Source organism: Gekko japonicus, unplaced genomic scaffold (assembly GCF_001447785.1).
Source record: "Gekko japonicus isolate JY-2015 unplaced genomic scaffold, Gekko_japonicus_V1.1 scaffold1784, whole genome shotgun sequence".
NCBI lineage: Eukaryota > Metazoa > Chordata > Lepidosauria > Squamata > Gekkonidae > Gekko > Gekko japonicus.
Genome location: NW_015168101.1, coordinates 70,170 through 86,162, shown reverse-complemented (window position 1 = coordinate 86,162; position 15,993 = coordinate 70,170). Strand labels below are relative to the sequence as shown.

The 15,993-nt window shown below is 40.2% G+C and overlaps 1 protein-coding gene across 1 annotated transcript in view; it reads right to left on the bottom strand.

Annotated features, from left to right (window-relative positions):
* LOC107113457 (latent-transforming growth factor beta-binding protein 1-like) overlaps positions 1 to 15,993 on the bottom strand; it is a gene marked incomplete at its 5' end in the record, with an annotated part of 230,320 nt that overhangs the window by 144,562 nt on the left and 69,765 nt on the right. The window contains 5 exons of the mRNA XM_015414785.1: positions 2,159 to 2,257; positions 4,560 to 4,662; positions 8,705 to 8,727; positions 11,391 to 11,624; positions 13,880 to 14,047. Coding sequence (XP_015270271.1) covers positions 2,159 to 2,257; positions 4,560 to 4,662; positions 8,705 to 8,727; positions 11,391 to 11,624; positions 13,880 to 14,047 — 627 coding nt within the window. The remainder of the gene's footprint in view (positions 1 to 2,158; positions 2,258 to 4,559; positions 4,663 to 8,704; positions 8,728 to 11,390; positions 11,625 to 13,879; positions 14,048 to 15,993) is intronic.

Genomic DNA, 15,993 nt, shown 5'->3' with positions numbered 1-15,993 from the left:
GGAAAGAGAGAAAGAAAAGGAAAGGAAAGAAGGAAAGCAGGGAAAGAAAGAGGGAAAAGAGATGGGGAGAGGGAGGAAGGCTCTCCTACCCTCCCATCAAGTCCCCACCACCCAACCCCCGTGAATCCCTCACTTACCGCGATCAAGGTCTTCCCCAGGCTGCAGCGCTCCAGTGCGGGCCCTGGGAAACAGGCGACGGGCCACTCCGGCGCTGGCCCGGGGAGGTGGCGGGTGGGCCTCTTCTGGCCTTCTCCAGGCTGCAGCGCTCCGGCGCTAGCCTGGGGGAGGTAGTGGTGGGGCCTCTTCTGGCCTCCTCCAGGCCACAGTGCTCCAGCACGGGCCCCAGGAGGCCGGTGACGGGCCTCTTCAGGCCTCCCCCGGGCCGCAGCGCTCCAGCGTGGGCCCTGGGAGGCCAGCAACGGGCCTCTTCAGGCCTCCCCCAGGCCACAGCGCTCGGGGCGGGGAGCTGGTTGCGGGGCTTGCCGCCACTGCCATTTATGCCAGCTCCTGGGCTGCCGGACCAGTGCTCCGGTGCGCTCCGGCCCCAAATGACCTCTGGTTCTACATATATTTAGCTAATTTATTATAGTTAGAGAAACTATACAATGCAAATATGTAAACATACCATTGAAAACATGATGTATGTAGTGGCTTTAAAATGGACAGTAATCCACTAATTAGTCAGAATATATTGGGATTAATTTAGTTTTACTGTTTCACACGACATTATTTGGGTTTATACCACTTTCAGAAACAGAACTTCCTCCTCATTCACAATCATTATATTCTCTGTCTGCTTAAAAGATATCTAGACCATGCTTCCCACAAGTGTGGGCTCAAGGGGCACAGGTACAGACAATAAATCCCAAAAGTCACCACTACTAGTGACAGCTCTAAAACCACATATATCATTTCACAAATATGAAATTAGCAATACTCAACTGACTCCTCAAAATAAAATTAATAGAAAGTTCTTTGAAATGAATCTGCCTTAAAAGCTCTCCTACAAACTGCTAAAAAGGAGATATGCCTTACCTCCATTGGTAGCCCCTTTAGAAGCATTGAGAAAAGAAGCCCTGGAATAGGTAGCCACCATGAGAAATTCCCCATGGGAAAGGAAGTGAGGAGACACTGGGAGGATAAATAAAATGGATGTGCAGGGAGAGGTTGTCTTTCAGTCTAGACCTGTTATCTCAATGGGCTTAGACTGTGGTAACTATGCACCAAATGAGATGGTCTTATTTACTTCTGCAAGATGTTTGGGCATTGATGGATCTTTGGAGGATAGGAATTCTACAGCCAGGAAGAAAGCCCCTCAGACTATGTCCTCAAAGACCATACAGACGGTAATGGAATTACACATATTCATTTGATAAAAACGGCATTTAAAATTCAAGTTCTCCAGATAGCAACACTTACATACCAGTCTTTCAAAATTTGACATTATTGGTCAGGGTTCATAAACAATCTTCAAATCAGTTACTTCAGGAGAATCCAATTAGACCCTTTATAAATCATCGGCATTTCTCAAGAGTTTACTACGGAATGAGTACAGGCACATGTTCACTTTCTATGCCTTTGTGAAGTTTATGTTTAAAATATGCATGTGAAGAGATCTGCTTTTACATGTTATTTATAGTAACATGTGTCCAGTTTCCCATATGCATACAGAGACATGTATCTGCCACGTTCAAGCATGTGTCTGCCCACATAATTTATGCTAATTATACTCTACAAAGCAGCTGCTCTTTTGGAGGGTATATTAGCAATCCTGTGTTGGGAGTGTAAAGTGGGCCTGTAAACTGCCCTAATGTGTATATAGAAAACTGCAGCTGAGCCATGGTATGTGAACTCATAAATTTATCTACAAATTTACACTAAATAGTTCATCTAAGTGAATGCAGAAAGTATTTGGACACATCTTGTCAGTTTGACACCACTGGGCATTTTATACACACAAAACGAGAGATTACACTGCATCCTGACAATGTGAAAACAAACCACTTAACATATCATTCTGCCTTCCTGCCTTAATTTTGGCTCACTATTTTATTGGACCCTGCCACTCCACCTTTCCAATTTGATACTCTAATAGCAGTTTGGAAAATATACCCAGTTATACCTCCAGCAATTCCTGCATGGAAAACATGCATCATACCTGTAACCTGAGTTGGTGCTATTACTTGACTAGCACTTGAAGTAGAGACATCAGGGCCAACTTCAACAGGGACAGGAGGAGAGGTTTTTTCAACTACTACTGTGTGAAAGAAGAAAGAACACAATTTACACAAACATGGCCTACTGAATTAATCACCAATGGATAACAAAGGATTGCACCACATTATGTTTTTAGCAGGTACATGTTACAGATCTTCATTGTGTACCTGCTAAAGCTGTGATTCTGAAGCAATTGCACATGTTACTTTGGTTGCTACTAGTTGTGCCCCCCATTATTATTATTATGAACATTATATTATAAAAAGACATGTGATCACTTCATAAATCTTGCCAGGTATGGAACATATTCATAATGTATACTTGCTAAAAGTATACACGTGGCAGCACTATCTTGATTCTGAACATTTACCAACCATTTAATCCTTTTGTCACTATATCACAAAACGTCTATCACTATGGCACAGATCTATGAAACAAATCTTGTATAAAGCCAATGAAGCATGTATAGTCCATCTTGAAGGCCCTACTGAAGGAGGTAGTGGGATTTACGCTGCATTCAGCCACCATGGCAAGCTGCATTCTATCTGAAATTGGGCACAAACTCAGTTTGCTGCTGTCTTTGTTTGCCCCTCTCATTCCTCCCACTTCCCTTCGCACAGAGAGTTTGATTCCAAACTTCCTGGCTTGATGATGCTCCAGTTTGCCAGGATGTCTGAAAACAGAAGCCTCAACAAATGAGAACTTGCTCACTCTCCACAACCTGGGATTAAACCAGGGTTAACCAATACATTGAGATGCCTGCATTCAACATCATGGCAAACTGGAATTTGAGCAACCCCTGGTTTGAATCTAGCTGAGCAGGCGAAGAGAAGAGCAAAGGAAGCAGGTGAGTATGGCAACAAAGTATTTGTGCCTAACCTCAGTTTAATCACAGTTTGTCATGATGTCGAACAGATAACAGTTTTGATCATTCTCCCCTCTTCATAGTTGGGTACCTAAATTAGTATCACTCTGCAAATATGCCATAAGGACTTTTCAGTCATTCACCATTTCATTTCAATCTACTTCTTAACTAGCGCTCACCCAGGCACTGGCACTTTCTTCCTCTGCTTCTATACACAGAATCTATAAGCATAATCAACCAGGCACAGCTGCTGCACAACCTCCATTGAGTCAATTGATTAATTGTTCTTGACAGTTTGTCCTGTATGCCACAATCCAAAGCTCCCTGGGCACACTAAAGCTCTTGTGTGAACACTGTAGCTGTATATCTTTCCCCATTCTTCATTCTGCAACACCCCTCAGGCAATGTTTCTTGAAAGAAGGTCTAGATATAAAAGAAAATTCTCCCCAAACACTTACTCACTAACCCCCCCCCCAAAAAAAACCACTCATATACTATCCAGGAATGTGCTTTTCTATGCTGCATACAAGGTTTAAAAAAAGAAAATAAGAATTTCACCAATAATATGAAAAGAACCATCAATTTACAGGATAAGAAAGAGTAATTATGTGATTTGCCCCCCATGATATATAACACTCCTACTGGTTGGTCTAGTAGAAATTCCACAGTATAAAGTCATAATGTAAGACGCAGAGGAATAATGCACTACGTATTTTGCACAGTGAAAATTACAGTTAAATTAATAACACTGCAAGGTTATTATAGTTACAGTTGGGTTAAGCAGAGAATTGCAAACTGTACTGTGCTGTGTTTTTATTAGATTAAGGACATTTCCCTTCTTAAACCAGGTGCAGATCCAGTTTTAGCCAAAGGGGTGGTAAGAAGTAACCATGCTCACATTTCTCATTTACTCCCTTTGCCTACACAAATTCCCTTCTGCTTCCCTGATCAGTGTTACTGTGGCATTACATCTCCATCAGCATTAATCATGGTTTGCACACCAGTTTTTAATCTAGCTTCAAAGCTAACCAAGAGAAGTTCAAAGGCAATTCAATAAATGAAGTTTGAAAGCCAAATTCTAGCTATGGTTTCAAACCTTGGTTTAAAAACTAATCATGGTTAATGATAACCGTGATTAGCATTGCTACAGACATAAGGCTCCACCACAGCTAATGCTAACCAGAATTCATGTGGATGAGAGAAGTGGAAGGAAGTACACAAATCATGTTCCTGATTTTCTAATCATGGGTAGGAGATACCAAGATCTGGCTGATTTCACAGGGACTAATGCATGCAAGGGTCACCCAAAGGAGTAAAATTTTGCTGGGTGACGCTCTTTATTTTGAATCTAAAACGTTATAATAGACGGGGAAAATCTAAAAAGGAAAAGAATATAGACAATATGTGATTATTTGATAATTCCTTTTCTTATTTTCAAGGGTTCTCATCCACTAAAGGAGGAGTCAAAAAGAGCTACCTGGAAACTGTGGCTGCAGGTTAATGGTTGAAATCCCAGGAGAAAGCTGAGGTTGGCCAGGCTGTATTATAGGCTTTTCTTGGTCATCAAGTGAAACTAATTCCTAAAAGAACGGTTAAAAATTAATTATGTGATTTTAATGTAAATAGCCCTAAATTTTGGAGGGAGAAGGGTTGCCTAAAAAAATTGCTGCTTCCATAGTTATTACATATTAACAAAAATAAGCGCAGTTTAGCATTATAGCTCTCACTGTGTTTTTTTCTTTCCATTTAGCAGCAGCCCACGTGAACAAAGTATCGCATAGCCGTTTATTTTGTAAAGGATACCTTCTGTATAGGCTATATAACACATAGAGTCACATGCACATATAGCTGTAATTTAGAAAGGATTATCTTTGCACAGGTACTTCTCATTTCAACGTACCCGGATTCAGTGAAACCAGAAAATCTTTTATAGACCAGGTCTGTGGCACTGTCATTGACTAGAACTATATGTTATGGGTGAAATACAGCATAAAGTTTGCTTCATTTAAGACCCATTTCAGTCACTGGGTTTTAAAAATCAGAGTTTCCTTATTTTAAGGGATTTACTTCACATGACTGTGGAGAATTGCAACCACAGGGAAAATTCGGCTTGTTTAACTGTGCAGGACAGACACGAAGGGCAGTCAAAGTGAAGTCTGAGAATTTCAAGTGATTAGATCAGAAAGATCTCACAGGTCCTGATCACACGCAGAATTAGTCGTGCGACAGGCATGAATGCCAGGCGGATTTTAAGGCCGCGATCACACGGGAACATTTGGCAAGCATCCCACACTCGTCAGCAACCCATTTCGCTCCACCGAAGAAGTGGAGTTAAAAAATACCGGGGAAAGTGCAGTATCAAACAGGTTTGTGACGGGCCATGGATGGACTTCCCCGTGTGATCGCTCCAGCACACTCCCATTGTGTCAGTGATCCCTCGTTGAAGCGCACCGGAAACACGCAGCAAAGAAAAAAACCAATTCACCCGCCGTTGCGTCTGATCACACAGTGGCGGGTCAAATTACTATGGAGCAAATAGCCCCCCCCCCCCCCGCGTTATCTGGCACGTGTGACCGCACTCACAGTCAATGTTCCCTCTACTTTGTGAGCTGCTGGCATTAAAGTGGTGAGTGCACGATTTGGCTCTGGAGCCATCCCTCCTGAGCTAAGACCAAAATGGGTGAGCTGGAGGCTAAAAAACTGTGAGCTAGCTCACAATAATGCAGCTTAGAGGGAACACAGCTCACAGTTAATTTAGTAAGTAATGTGAACCTCAATGAACTCTCCCTAGAAACTGAAATGACCAAACGGAGGCTATCATAATTTGGTCACATTATGTAAAGCAAGACTCACTGGAAAAGACAATAATGATAGGAAAAGTTGAAAGCAGCAGTAAGAAGAAGACCCATCATGAGATGTGTGTGCGTTAAGTGCTGTCACGTCACTTCTGACCAATGGCAACCATACGAATAATGTCTTCCAAAACTCTATTTCTGATGATCTGCCCAGCACTTTTGCAGGAAGTTGTGTTACTGTCTGACTAGTTCCAAAACCTCCCCAGGAAGAATGCACTGGCAGAAGTAGCAGTATAACCTATGGGCTATATTAAGCTCTCAGTTATGCCTATGATTTTTGGACAATTGGACCACTTGTACTAGCATGGATGCAGGTGAGGGAAAATTCATGTCACTCTGGTAGAGCAATTTATGGGTTGTGTCTCTACAGACCACTTTAGCATACTTAAACACATTACTGGCACAATGACTTGCTTTAGAAATATCCTGTTGAACTGATGGAGACTTAAGTAGTTTTAAAGAGGAATCTGCATTTTAAACAGAAAATGAAAGAATGGTTTTAATGGACTTTTCCTATGGCGCATTTTTGTTTCGTTTTTGCTGTCAAGTCACAGCTGACTTATGACGACCTCATGGGGTTTTCAAGGCAAGAGACGTTCACAGGTGGCTTGCCTGCCTGTGCATCGCAACCCTGGACTCCTTTGGTGGTCTCCCATCCAAATACTAACCAGGCCAACCCTTCTTAGCTTCTGGGATCTGACAGGATCTGGCTAGCCTGGGCTATCCAGGTCAGGTCATGGTGCATGGTACCAATTCTAAATCTACACTGTTTATTCTTCATGTTCTATTTCACAATGGCCAGAATACAAAGAACTATTTCAAGTGACTCTGTGTTCTAAAGAGGAGCCTGAAGTTTTGTGAACTGGCTTCAGCCCACTAAGACATAGCAGAGGTTTTAAAATGGAGAGGAATTCAACACTAGTTTATGATTATGGCATAGAGGTATGCTGTCTTTGGATGCTGATCAGTAGGTGAAGTATCTCTGCATTTCAAAGTGATTTGCATTCTCTTAGGAAAGGTGAACAAGGAGTCAAAATTAAATATAGGTATGGGGAAAAGCTGCTAAAAATAACTGAAAGCATCTGTAGCAGAATGAATTTTTTTTATTTAGGGGCAGTTCAGACATATTAATCTTAATATCTTTTCAACAAATAAGACATTAGAAGCAAGCATCCCTTCCCTTCCCTTTTTATGTGTATTATTTCTACTCTTCTATTCTTCCTTGTCTTTCTACTCTTCTATTCTTCCTTGTCTTTTAAGCACTATCACACAGAATTATACCTGCAGTAATGTTAATCATCATTCGCTCGAAATCAAAAAATGCAATGGGATTTAGAAGCTGGTTTACAAACCCTGGTTAGTATTAGCATGGGAACACACAATGTACCATGGCCAACTCCAAAAACAAAAATCAAACAAAAAAACAGCAGACAGGAATTTTTGCATGAGAGGATAGAAGGGGCAAAAGGAGTATGTGTCTCTAATATGCTCCTCATGAAGCGTTTAGAGAAAATGAAGAAAACTTTCTTCTCCCTTTCTCTGACACAGTACTAGAATAAGGAGATCAACTCAGTGATATTGGTTCGTTTTAGTGGATGGAGGAAAAAATATTTCACTCAACATGCACTTAATTTATAAAACTTACTACCACAAGATATAGAAGAAGAGAACAGATTGTATTTATACCCCGCCCTTCACTTGGAGTCTCAGAGCGGTTTACAAACTCCTTTCCCTTCCCCTCCCTACAACAGACACCCTGTGAGGTGGGTGGGGCTGAGAGAACTCTGACACAAACTGCTCTTTTTCAAAGACAGCTGTGCCAGAGCTTGTGACTGACCCAAGGTCACATCAGCAGGTGCAAGTGGAGGAGTGGGGAATCAAACCCGGTTCTCCCAGATTTGAGTCCGCACACTTAACCACTACACCAAACTGGCTCTCAGTTTATAGTGACAGCCATTTGCTCAGTGGACAATCAACTGCTATAAGCTATGACAGCTAAATGGCACTTCTATGTATTAAGGGCATATGCCTTTGAATAGCAGTTGCTGGGAAATATGAGGAAGGTTGATTGACTATGCCCTAGTCATGTATTCCCCTAAAGCACCTGGCAGGGAACAGCTGGAACATGATGTTGGTAGAGAGGGATCCTTGTTCTTCTCCATTAGGGGGATTCTTATAATCATATTAATTTAAATGCCAAAAGATGAGAAAGGCAAACTTTTATCATCAGTGGCCAATGTGGAATTTTAACCATGCCCTATTACATGAATAACTGTAAAAATAAAACTTCATATCTTTCTAATATAATTTGGCTTTTGTGAACTTTAAGTATATTGCCCAAGCACTTAATTATTTATATGACTTTTAACAATCCACGGCCACTGACAGGATAGAACCACTGAATACTGTATTTCTCTGACCTTTTGGTTGTCCTACTGTCCTAGTATGAAGCCTTAATTTCACAGTTATATGATATTTTTTGCTACTGAATTTAGTTATACATCTGATGAAGAACTGCTGAATGGGAATGCTAAATTGGGTCCACCAAACAGTGATGACATGATTGATACATTTTTCTATTAATGGGTTTTTTTATATTTGAAAAAAATCAAATACCCAAATATACTCACCAATATGTACATTAACCAGTGAGTTTAAAATACTATAGCGTCAAAGGATAACTAATGTCTTTCCATAATTTTCATGTAGATCTCAAGTTCATTTTCTTTTTATAAATATGCAAAACTGTATGCAGTTTTTGTTTTACCTGATCTGGGTCTGTAGTTCCCACTATAACCAGAAAGAAAGGAAAAGAAAAGAAAAGAAAGGGAATTAACTAGTGTAAAAAGGAGAAGTATACAAAAAACAGGAGGTTTTTTTTGCTTTCTAAAATAATTTGAGCACTCTGTCCCTGTGACATTAAACTAGGGAATTCAAACTAAACACAAATTTCTGTTTTAATCTGAGCAACAAGGGCTGTGGTAAGGATGGAAAATTGTGTAAAACTACCCCCCCCATTTCCTTCTTCCACCAATGAAGCCTCTTGTATTAGCCAAACAGAGAGTTAAGTTTCACCCTATTCCTCCCCTATGCCCCATAGTATTTTGTCCATGAGACTGCCACTACCCTAGCTGGGGGACTGCTGGGGGAAGGGCTAGGTGGGAAAGACCTGCATCCACAAGTACTGGGCTGACAGTTCATAGGATTCAATCCAAAATTTTGAAATGAGCTAGAGAGTGTGGCCAAGGGATATTGGCATATCATTGTGTTTTGAATGAGAAATGCATAGTTGCGAAACTATTTTTATTGAATCAACAATCATTTGCATTATTGCAAGTTTTCAAACAGTATGATTCAAGAAACTATGTTCAAAAGAAAAATCCCCTTTTCTTCATCTAGTTGTTTTGTTTGCTGAAGTTCATGCAAAATCTACTTATTTAGATATTTATACCCATTTTCCTCCCCCACTTTTCTAAGTCATCTACTATCTCATTAAGCAAGGACTATTTCTCCTCTAAGTAACCCAGTTATTTACTGGCCTGGGTATATACAGCAAAATCTATTTTTTCTCTTACTTTTTTAGACCATTAAATGCCTTCCATGTTTTAAACATCTACTTTGTTTTAGTAAAAATACCATTAAAAACACAGCTTCCAACATTCAGATCAAAAATTTCAATATGGTCAGAACTAATCTTTGGCTACCTAAAATTAGGTCTAAATTGCATTTCTAGATGCATCCTTTTGCCTTGTCCAAACAGTAAAGGTTCTGGCAGAATGTACAAGGTACATCTATAGCAGATCTTCAAATAAGAAGCTGCTCTCTACACTGGAGGCTATCACATGGAGGTCCTTTCTGGTCATCATTGTATAACTTTAGTGAGCATTAAACAGAATATGCAACCTAAATTATCATTGATCCATCACATGACCAGACTGATTTTTAGCTTGCAATGAGATACACATTCCACAAATCTCATTACAAACTAAATATCAATCTAGGCACGTGATGGAATAATTAAAGTACTGCTTAATCATGAAGCAGGTTGTAATTGGTGCTAAGTGTCATATGGATTAGCTATGAAATTATCTTCCAGCCCAAAGCTAGATCCAGCATCCACTTTTTCCCCAGGCTGGCCTAATTTCATGACTTAAAAGTATCATTCAGTGAAATTCTTAAGCAAGACACGCAATAGGTATTTATCTTACAGTTATTTATGTGCTTTACTCTATTAAAACTTAAAACTTAACTTCATGCTGATTTGAAAATAAATGTGGGCAATCATAGTTAATTTAGAATCTGAACATGAGTATTTCAGCTCAAAATGAAATAGTTTATATAGACTGTGAATCAAGTAAAACACAAAGAAGGTATGCATGGTAAAGTCATTACTGATTTCAACCAGACTAACCTATCATTCTTGCGCAGTCATACATGAAGTTTCCCCAAGCCGTCTTTGCTATCAAAGATCACCAAAGATAAATCTCTGCTTAAGAAAATTTACATTTTGAAATATAACTAAGCCTTAGAATGTATCATCCAAACTCAGAAGTTTACCTCAGTCCTTCACAATGAAACCTGGGATGTGCAGGTATGACATTCCAATTCAAAACCATAAATCTAGAAAATGGCTTGTAGAATAGTAAGGAAGTTTTGAAAGCAGTTCCATGGATTTGATACTCCAAGGATCAATTTTTTTGTTAGTATGTTTTCTATTAGGCTCTTTTGAACCCCATCCACAGACACTTCCCTTCTACTGTCCCCCCCACACAGGCTACTCTACAATGAAAACTTTTAAAACAAGAATCACAACACTCCACACAGCCACCAGTATTATAGCTGCCTATCGTCTGTTCACCAGTAGCGTGTTGGCAATGCATTTATTTTTTGCACATGCGGCAAGCCTTCTGCTTTTCCTTGCTGTTGCATTGATGCTAAGCATGTTAAAACAGGACATTTTGAAGCAGCCAATTTTAGAGGCATTTGCAGAAATCATGCAAAGTGAGACACAAAACTATTAAACCGACATTTAGAATTGCTTCATGTAAGAACTGAGATGGTGAATGTTTTTGTCATATTTAAAAGAATCTCAATATTCAATAGGATTCGAATAAGATTCTGCTTCTGCATGAGTCATAAAAACAGGATCAAATTAAGACTTACTCTGAGGTAAACATATTAAAGACAGAAGAGATTCTTGCATGGTGCTACGCATCTGGTGCAGTTCCTTGCCCTAGGGGCAGGATTCTTTACACAACAAACAAAACCAACGTTCTAAAATCTGAAAATCAGTTCCCATAATATATGATGCAATCAAATACGTTGTGCAAACCTTCAAATATTTCATATTTCATATACAGACTTTACACAGTAAGAACCACAGGGGGTAAAAATACATGCACAGATACACAGACATACTAAACTGACATGATGAAATCCCTGTCCACTCTCACCTTCTCGCACAGCCACCTCGGGCTCACTTTTCTGTGAGATGGTCAGTGCCTCCACTGGCTCTTCCTTTGCTGGGAGAGGTGGAGGAGAAGTACCTTTAGCAACATGTTGAGTAATCTGGGTCTTGCCATTGAGAGGTGGCTGAACTCTAACTGCAGGGTGATGGTATAGCTTGTTTCTGTGAGAGCCAGAAACCGTATAGCCCATTCCACCAGGGCAGATTTCCTTAAAAGCAGCTAGATTTGGGATGGGAAAACATTCCTTTAAGAGTCTAACAGAACAAAAATTTTGACACATTGGAAAATATCATGAAGAAACTCTCTCGCACATAAACGCTGACATCAAGAACATTTTTTATAATTATCTAGTCTGAAGTCAACCAAAATCACAAAATATGTGTGCATTCTACAGTACAACTTATTTAAAGGGTTTAATTTGTTGTCCACAGAAAAAACTTTCACTTCAGAATAATCTACTTCATCCAGGGTCTTAAATGTTACAACAGTAATGTTGGCTTGCAGAATCAAAACGGGACAGCGTATTTTAAAATTCAAATAGTATTAGTTTTCATGTGCATTTGGCTGTTCTCATCATAGTACAAAAGATAAGAGTTCACTAGCACTACAGGTTTCATGAAATAAAGTAGTAGTAGATAAAATATATACTCAATATAGTCTACTGATTCTGTTTTATCTTTCAAGAGATCATGTGTAGATCTTACTAAATTCTTATTAGTTCTCAGGATCTTTGATACACAACTTAGGGACAAAGCACATATTTCATGAACTTCTGCATATTTTCCTTCTAACATTTAAACACCCCCACCATGCTGCTGCTGGATGGGGGCTATGGGGGCTACAATCAAAAGTAAAGGAAGGCCAAACATGGAACAAATGCTTAACCCCTTTCCTCCCCCCCCCTCAAATCTCCACCCAGCTATTTCTCTCTCCTCAGGGGAAAAGACATATGGATTTTGTCTTTGCCAGTCCCCTTCATCCAGACAGTAAAAAACAACAGTATTGTCCCTTTGCATATTTAAATGAATACAATTTCAAACTGTTAGCCCGGAAGCCAAAGTTAGAACTGCAGCTGGATACTGCTGTATTGGCCATCTTAAAAATAGACAGGTGGCAATTTGAGTTCCATACATCAGATACCAATTGTTGTTGTTTCAATATCTCACTCCATATTTCTGATTTGCTGAACCTAATCCATGCTTCTGTCCCCTTTCAAGCTGCCCTATGACCTCTTCTGCATATCAGGCTGCCTCCCGCAGGATTGAATCAGATAATGCACACTGTAATCTTGTCCCTGCATGTAGGATAGGGTTGCCAAGTGGGGGGCGGGGGGCGGGTAAACCCCCGCTTTGGAGGCCCTATTTCCGCCGCCACGAAATCAGGCCCCGGGGGGAACTCCGCCCCCCGAAGCGCAGCATGGCTGCGTCACCAGAGGTGACGCAACCACGTCGATCACGTTGGGGGCGTGGCCCCAATCGGGGCCATGCCCTCAACGTGTTCGACGTTGCACGTCACTTCCACGCACGTCCACCTTTGGCTCCCGGAGCCCGGCGAGGCTCCCCCGCCACCAAGATAAATAGACTTGGCGACCCTAATGTAGGAGTAACATTGTATTTTCCTGTAGCTGTTCCGCTTTCAAGACAGCTGTTAACTAGTGGACACAGCATTTGAAATCAAAATCCAACACATATAGGGCTGAACAAAGTGATCAATATTTCACTTACAGTCTGATACAATTTGCATCTAGGTACTAAGCGCAAAAGTCCACTTGTACAAATGGAAGGCTTATGCAAAGGGAGTGTGTGGGGGGGTCTCTGTCATTTGGACAGATTTCCATTTGAACTGTAGCCTTTGCCTTGCATCCCATACTGCTTCCAAGGGTCCTCTTGGACTCAAAAACAGTTTTTGAGCAGTGCAGAGGGAGGGAAAGATCTGTTCCATGAGGAGAACTTGCTGGCCATTGGATCCTATCCTACGTGTACTGTATTTTATGTATGTGTCTCCTATCAAAACACAACACCCATGCATAGAGGTCTGGGAGTACCTGAAAAGGGACAAGCACGGTAAGCAGGGAGGCATGATTTCACTCTGCCACTGTGAATAGAGACAAGATCATGGAACGGTACTGCCTGATCTTATCTGCAAAAGTGTACAGTTTTCAGTTTTTAAACAAAACAGTGGTTTGTACTTTTCAGTTTATCCCTATCCATCATGTGATGTGAAGCATGCATTAAGAAACATCATGCAAAGAGTGGGGAATTCAACATCGTTTGAAAACTTGTGCCTGCATAGCAGAGAAAGTCAGACCTTGAATATGTCTGTTCAAGCAACTGATTTTTTAAAAAAAATGTATTAAGAACCAGTAAAGTGTAACACTATACTGTAGGAAACCATTCTGTGAACATTAAGCTATGCTATATGTAGTGTATACTGCACGTCAGTGCAAGTATATGCTTTTTCTGGGAACCTCTTACCTGTTCCTGGAAGGGGACATTTCTCACAGTGGGGGCCCCAGGCCTTGCCAACACTGCAACAGCAGAGCTGCTTGCTGAGCTGAACAGAGAGAGGGTGCATACACTGCTTTCCTGCACTGACAAACCGGTAGCAGGGCCCTTTCTCTTCAGTGACCATGGGATTATCAACTGCAGCAAAAAGGGAAGGAGGATGCTAGAGTTTACATGACAAACAAAACAGAGAAATACCATAGGATTTCCACCACCAGATTTTAAAAAGGATCAAATGGATATATATCATCATAGAGAGACAAAGATGCTGACATCTGGGGAGAAATACCTCATACCAATCATGAATTATTTCTGAAGGCAAACTAATACGACACAAGAGAAGATAAGCCCATATTTTTAGATATAAAAGCCAATGTCCAAATTAGAGGCTGCCATGCTTCAACAACAACACAGAATTAGAAGACAGCCTTCTTTCCCATGCAAAAGCATTGAAGCAGAAGCTTAAAGCCGGTGAACAGCAAAAATACAGAACACTGACATACCACACACTCACTTCCAACACTCAAATTATGACACTTCGTAAATATATGGAACAGCAAAATGGACACTTTTGAGTTGACAAGCAAACTGTCCTTTTGAAGTCAATAAGAAAACTATACTCTTTAATACTCGCTGACAACTTTGTGTGGTTTCAATAAAGTCACAGTATACAACGGGGGAAAAGCTGCTTGAATGGGAAAGATACTTCAAAATATATCATCTGGTAGTGTTATCATTCTTCCCTTGCCCACTGTTCCTTCTCTTCCACAGCCTTCTCAAATTCATGGGGCTAAATATCCTATTGAAAATCTGAAATATTTGGATTAACAGAATATTTTGTGATTATAGCTCATAATAAAATATAGCACAGAGATAATATGTGGTCAAGATATATTTGCTATAGTAGGTGTTGTTTTTTTGGGGGGGGGAGACTTGACAGATCGGGAAGTTTCAATTATGTCAAAAAGAAGAGAAACAATTTTAAGGATGTGAGTTGCCAGCGGGAATGCCAAAGTTCAAACCGTGTATGATAATGTCTTACATCAGACCTATACAACTTGTCATGCATAAGCTAGACATAGCTCGCCAGCCATGTACGGCAGACCTCAAAGTGCTTCATAAAACTCCTGTTTTTGTTGTACGTCTACAAAACAAGAATGTTGCCAACAGCACCAAGAGGTCACCGTACAGCTTTGCTGGGCTGCATGCCATAGAGCAACACACAATTCTGCATGACCAGCAAGTTCTTAACTGGAAGGTGCTTGCCATCACTCAGATCCCAATTCCCCACAAAACTCAAGATAATCTTTTATTTTAAATTAACGAAGGTTGTACAACAGCAGTGGCTGGTAGATTTATCCCATATGCTATTATATTCATATTTAGAAAATAAAGAAATTATTGTTGATAGCTTCTTTCTTCCATGTGACAGAATATGCTTAACATTCTTTTAAAAGTTTACAAATGTAAAACAAGCCCAGAAATAATGAAGTTTTGCTTCTCTGGAATCCAGGATTGCTCAAACATAAAACAATTGTTATTACTACTAGTGTTATCATGACCCATTATTTTGCAACAGAAAACGTTTGCAATAAAATAAGCCCTTTCATCCACCCCAACTGCAGTCTGAAACAACGGGAAACAGGTTATCCTAACTGCACTTTTACTGTTCATGTACAGCTACTGGAGCAATTAAAGGGAACTGACTAAGATTAAAATTAATGTGTATGTACAAACATACAGTAAAGAAACAACAACACTTGGCTGATCATCTCTACCAGTTCTTTGCCCTGGGAACCAGGGAAACTGGGAAGAGAATCTAAGAAGAAAATGGCGTTGTAATCTCTTGGGTTCCAGAATAAGTAATTTTGGAATAGTTTTCTGAGAAAATTAAAGGAAAAACAGATTTGGGGGGAGTTGTTGGGTAGAATCTTCATATGTTACCATGTGAGAATTTTGGTACTTAGGTGTTAGGATTAAAAATTGTGGCCACCACTTGATTGTAACCCAGGCTGTAAAAAGAAACCACTGTACTAATAGAAAAACATGAGAGTATGAAGTAGAATAATGGAGCCATGTACACC